This window comes from Lycium ferocissimum, chromosome 4, assembly GCF_029784015.1.
Source record: "Lycium ferocissimum isolate CSIRO_LF1 chromosome 4, AGI_CSIRO_Lferr_CH_V1, whole genome shotgun sequence".
In the NCBI taxonomy this organism is placed as follows: Eukaryota; Viridiplantae; Streptophyta; class Magnoliopsida; order Solanales; family Solanaceae; genus Lycium; species Lycium ferocissimum.
In genome coordinates this window covers 43,237,211-43,243,210 of record NC_081345.1, presented here as the reverse complement: position 1 = coordinate 43,243,210, position 6,000 = coordinate 43,237,211, and the positions used below count along the sequence as shown (strand labels likewise).

Genomic DNA, 6,000 nt, shown 5'->3' with positions numbered 1-6,000 from the left:
ATACACATAGCCTTCACCTTTAAGCAATGGTAACACTCCACCTTATGTTTGCTATTCAATTTTCATATAAATGCTCCAAGTCTTTATAGCCTTACACTATTTTAATATAACGGCCCCTGCGCTTTTCTGGCATCTCCTGAAACTGAAAGATAAAGATGCAGCCATGCAAGATAAAATCATTTGGAATAGAATTACAGTAAGCCAGTAGAGACCATAACCCCACTTTGTGGGATTATACTGGGTGTGTGTTGTTGTTATCTTCCCCAGGTTCAATGCTAGTCTGTTTTTGTTAATGCTTCACAGGTGAATGCTACGAGTAGTGATTTTTACCCCAAACATATAAGTTTAGATGAATGATCTTATACTAAAGCTTGAACTTCTTCTTTGTTTTTTTGGTGGAATACCAAAATACCCGCTTAAACTTGAGTTGTTCTGCTCAGATTCCCTAAACTATAGTGGTCTTAATGACAACTTGGCTGTTTGATAGCCTTTAGGGAAGAATATATAGCACAAATTAGTTGGCATAAAACCAGATTAAAGATACCACAAGTTTTCAACTTATTAAAAGGCTGGCCAAAAAAATGACCCAGGGATAAAGAACATAGATGGAAACAGGAATACAACATTAATTCGGCTATAACAACTGGAGACATGGACGAGCCATATGTATATTCTTGCAAAATCAGTAAGTCATATGTCTCGCTCTTTAATTAATTTGTTGGGTTGGGCAGTTGAAATGGTTAGATCCGATGCTTTATAGGTGGGTAAGGTAACCAAAACCCCAGCTTCAAGTCCTTAGTGTAGTCTAGGTTTGTGGTTCAAGAGCATCTGGCGGAGTTCAGCAGCATCAATCTCTTTAGCATGACTCTCAGGCCTGTAGTAACCCGTAACTGGGTCTGGCACCCACGATGTACTACTCTTCTTGCTTGATTCTTCCCCACCTTTCTTCAGCATTACTTTTACATTGCTCCTCGTTGATCCACCAGCAGCATACCCACGCCTGCACGTACACATTTTATTCATATTCAGATCTATACAAACAAATTCACAGTTCTTCCCCGTTTTCCTCTATTTTTACTACTACTTGTCTCTTGCATCATATAGTATTTAAGTAGTACTATTATTTCCTACCTATAATTTTTTTTTGTTAATCTGACCTTCAGAATCGACTATACAGTTTCACCTAAACATACAAAATAAACCCAAATGAATGAAACACTTACAAAAGATTTAAACGACCGGTCCCAAAAGCTTAATTGAAATAAAATTGAGTAATAGACTCACATAAATTAATTAGATTTCGAGGTTAGATGTTTGGCAGAAAATGATGGTTATTTTACCTGGTAAGAAAGGAGGAAATTGTATCAAGGACAAAAGCAGAGATGAGCCTGGAGTTGTTGAAAGAGCGAGCCATTTTGTTGAAGCGAAAGAATTTCAAGGGAACGCTGCAGCTGAAGCTATTACTCTCTACTCCCGCAGCGGCTAAATGAAACCTTTCACGTCAACTACAAGTAAAAGTAATGCACCACAAGTAGAGGCGTCAATGTGATATATAGGAGCACTGGGAAGAAGGGAAACAGAGTTCCCACTGGGGCCACGTGATAGGTCGGCCTCTACTTAAAACGCAAAGGCCCTATTAGTCAATGACACCTGGTCGATGCGCCATTTCATGTAGTATAATAGTATCATCGGCCTACCTCTAATATAAACGAACCTTTATTTGCTCCACAGTTTAAGCATACACATGATGTTTACCTCTTAAATATTCACTCATGCAATTACTCCACAAAAAATCTAACTCCAGTCCAAGAGAAAAAAATCTAACACGTGTTAGAAGACACTAGATAAGCGGACAACTTGACGCGGTGAATTTTCCTTAATTTTACAGATTCTTCAAGTTGTCTCCTGCTTTTCCCTTTTTTGTGTCAGTAATTTGGGGTTAGATGACCAAACTCTGGCTCTCGTGCTTCACAATTTCGTGATATTATAAATTACTCCTAAATTATAGTTTTACTATTTGGTATAAAAGAAAGTTACTCCTACGTAATATACATAAGGTACTAATTCTTAACCAATAAACAAAAAAACACTTAGCAATGTTTGTGTTTATGTAACGAGCTTTGGGTACATGTTATCAATTTTATAACACCCCATATTTCAATCATTTCATGTTTTTCTTAATTTCCTTTAATACAGCCATTGAAAAGAAAGTACTTGAGTGAGAATATGCAAATAAAGGAGATAACAGATAATTAAATATTAAAGCAATAAGATGATTCATTATTGAAGGTAATTTAGAATATTATCATCGAGAATCTCTCTATATATATATCGTAAATTTCCTTTTAATGATTAAGTGTGTCAGAGAATTTTGAGTCTATAACGTGGAGGAAGACAGTTTGTTACTTGCCTACTTGCGGCTTTAGATACAAGCGAATATAGAAGGAAGGCAACTACCCCTCCGTTTCAATTTATGTGAATTCATTTGACTGGAGACGGCATTTAAAAAAGAATGAAGACTTTTGAAACTTATGGTTCAAAATAAGTCTTGAATATTTGTGTGGTACGTAAATCATTTCATAAAGTGAATTTGTTTCCAAATTAGGAAAGAAGTCATTTATTTTGATACGGACTAAAAAGGAAATAGGTTCACATAAATTGAAACAGAGGGAGTATAAGATATGCATCTGTTATGTCCCTTGCTATGCAAAGGCCAGCATATACACGTTACAAACTTGTGATTCTGTAACTACATCAATTTAATCAACTCTACTCACCAGTCAATCATTCACGAAATAGGTCTCTGTAGATAAGTATCAGTTGTATACATTGAAATTGGTCAAATGTAGCTACAATTTAAAAAAAGATAAATGGTTGGTTTGTGGCTCTTTTATGCTACCAAGAGACAACGATATTCTTTCATGCTCAAGATACCACTGCTCCATCTCCATGCGTCCTTATCATCTCTTTCGGCTACAAGTCTATGTGATTTCTAAATGATACTTTGTTAAAGAAAGTAATCCGTGATTTGATACCTCATAATTTTCTAATCTCTATGTCTGGCACAAATAATACATCAACTATAATCAATCTCACATGCTATGAAAAGGTGTTCATAAAGTATTGTAGTTTTAATCCATATTTATTTCTGTTATATTATTCATATATGGTTCATACTGCTTATCAGCCATACAAAAGGTGACCCCATCATTCTTTATTTCCCACTTTTTTCCATAATTGAAAGAACCAAGGATTATTTAGAGGAAATTGAAAAACATAAAGTAGAACGAAATCGACTAGCAATTTCATATTGATTCTTTCCGCTGGTTCTAATCACTTCGTCTATGATCCATATCAAGAAATGGAAATAAATAAAAAATACAGGGTCGATTGCTAGGCAAAACAAAGATATATATCTTGTGTGTTGGGAGCTCCTTTGCCAATATATGATTTTCTGAAAATCATATATTCTAAGTCATGGCATTACTCCAAATAATATTGACCTTTAGATGTGAAAACGGGTAGATGTAATTAAGCCCGTCAACCGGTTTTTGTTAACCGGTTCAAATCGGTAACCGGACCGGTAAAATCAGGATCGGAACTGGTGGAACCGGTTTACCAGTTCCGGTCAATCGTTTAATACTTACCGGTCCGGTTTCGATTTTTTTGGGACCGGAACCGGATCGGTTAAACCGGTCAGAATTAAAAAACTCAGAAGCGGTGGAAGGCGAAGAGGAAGAGATTGAAGATTTGATAGCAAGTGGAGCGGACCAAATGGAAGACTTTGAAGATATCTCCATAACCGAATATGATATGGCGGAAATTAACCAAATGATTGACAATTGGTGATTTTATTATTCTATTATTTCTTTGCAACTCATGTATTATTTGCAAGTTAAAAAAAACTACAACTTGCAAATAAATGTTATCGATGAATGAATAAAATATATGGCTCATTGCGCTTTCTTCTATTTACTTGTGTTCATATTTTTACTTATATTAAATTAGGAATATACCTAAAATATACTAAAAATATACTTATAATATACATCTACTTAAATAAAAAAATAGAAAGTTATATACTTGAAAAATAACTAAAATATACTAAGAATATACTTATAATATAAATATACTTAATTTATAAACATAGAAAAAACTCAAGCTATAAATAACATAAGTTATAATACATATAACTTAAACATATATATATATATATATATAGTATACATATAACTTAAACACACACACACACACATATATATATATAAGTTATATAACCTAAGTATATTGATATATATAAGTATATTCTTAGTATATTTTAGGTATATGTAGTATAAATTAAGCATATAACTTAATATATATATATATATATATATATATACACGTATATGCTGTTAGTCAGTAAATATATAAACTTTACTTATAAACTTATATAATATATGTAAATATACTACAATATACTAATAAATACTATAATATATATATACTATACAAAAAAAAAAAAAAAGAGGTTTTGGACAGTTTCAAACCGGACCGGTCCGGTTTCCAGTTTAAAACCGGTAAACCGGAACCGGTGGCCGATTCCGATTTTTAGACCGGAAACCGGCCGGTTTTCTAACCGGTTACCGGTCCGGTCCGATTTGAACCGGTTGACAGGCTTAGATGTAATCAAACTAATAGTGTACTTGACAAACTAGACAGGAGAGGGGAGCCACTTCCCAACTTACGGCACTGTAATTGAATGGGCAATTCGCAGAATTGCCCTTCTTTTGGGTGGTCTTTAAATTTTGCCCCTCATATTTGAAATGTTTAAATTTTGCCCTTCGGCTAACACCCATAGGTTCCAGGTTCGAACCCACGCGCAGTCGAAATTTTAAAAAAAATTCGCAAGGCAGTTTAAATTTCGCTATGCCGCCAACAGAGATACACTTGTTAAGGAATTACACATTTATGCCTGACCCGGCATACTCATGCCTTATGGGGATTTTGGCATAAGTATCGGGTCCGATAACTTTGATAATTCCTTCACAAAGTTATGCGGGCATACTTTTAATGGGCAAACTTTTATGCGGTTGACATAACTTGTGAAGGAATTATCAAAGTTATGCGGAATTCGACATACTTATGCCAAGTCTTTGCATAAGGCATAAGTATAGTTGGTCCTATAACTTTGATAATTCCTTCACAAAGTTATCGCCGGTGGGGGCATACTTTTTAATGGGTAAACTTTTATGCGGACCCAAGATAACTTTTGTGAAGGAATTATCAAAGTTATGCGGACCCGTATACTTATTTAAGTCCGCCTTAGGCATAAGTAGAAGCGGTCCGCATAACTTTTTACTCCCTTAACAAAAAAGTATGCCGGGTCCAAAGATAGCGAAATTTAAACTACCTTGCGACTTTTTTTTTTTTTTAAAATTTGATCGCGCGCGGGGTTCGAACCCCGGAACCTATGGGTGTTAGCCGAAGGGCAAATTTTAAAGATTTCAAATATGAGGGGCAAAATTTAAAGACCACCCCAAACGAAGGGCACTCCGCGCAAAAAAATGTAATTGAATTATGATCTCGACGTTGAATTAAATTGGGCCGACGTAGAAGTGCTTCTGATATTTATGCGGGAATCCGCGACTTAAGTAGCACAAAAAATAAAAAGTTGTACCAAACTAGTGCAAAAAAAAAAAAATTCCATTAGTAGTATTCACGCACGAATTTGATGCGTGAAAGGAGCAACCGGCAAATTTGCAAAGACAATCTTTCACGCATCGAATTTTGCGTGAATGGAGAACCATAAACGGTTCGAAGATAATGGGCTGTCACTTTCACGCACGTATTTTGTGCGTGAAAGTGTATAATACGATTTTTTGCATCTTCACGCACAAAATCTGTGCGTGGAAGTGCAACTACAACCTCCATTATTTGCGCGTTTTGTATTGCGCACCAATTTAATGCGCACTATAAGTATTGATTTGACAACACACCACGCATGACAATTTCAGGAAT

At 35.2% G+C, this 6,000-nt stretch overlaps 1 protein-coding gene across 1 annotated transcript; it reads right to left on the bottom strand.

Annotated features, from left to right (window-relative positions):
• Positions 1-541: 541 nt before the first annotated feature.
• On the bottom strand, positions 542-1,501 carry LOC132054751 (protein SENESCENCE-ASSOCIATED GENE 21, mitochondrial-like). Its single transcript, XM_059446716.1, has 2 exons — positions 1,341-1,501; positions 542-1,000 (listed from the first exon to the last, which is right to left on the bottom strand). The coding sequence occupies exons 1-2, from the start codon at positions 1,412-1,414 to the stop codon at positions 796-798; spliced, it is 279 nt and encodes a 92-aa protein (XP_059302699.1). The 5' UTR covers positions 1,415-1,501; the 3' UTR covers positions 542-795.
• Positions 1,502-6,000: the final 4,499 nt, after the last annotated feature.

Bases quoted from the DNA above. Each gene is read 5' to 3' on its own strand.
- LOC132054751 (XM_059446716.1), bottom strand. From the start codon at position 1,414: ATGGCTCGCTCTTTCAACAACTCCAGGCTCATCTCTGCTTTTGTCCTT. The intron at 1,001-1,340 runs GTAAAATAACCA...GTGTACGTGCAG, and splicing joins ATTTCCTCCTTTCTTACCAG to GCGTGGGTATGCTGCTGGTG.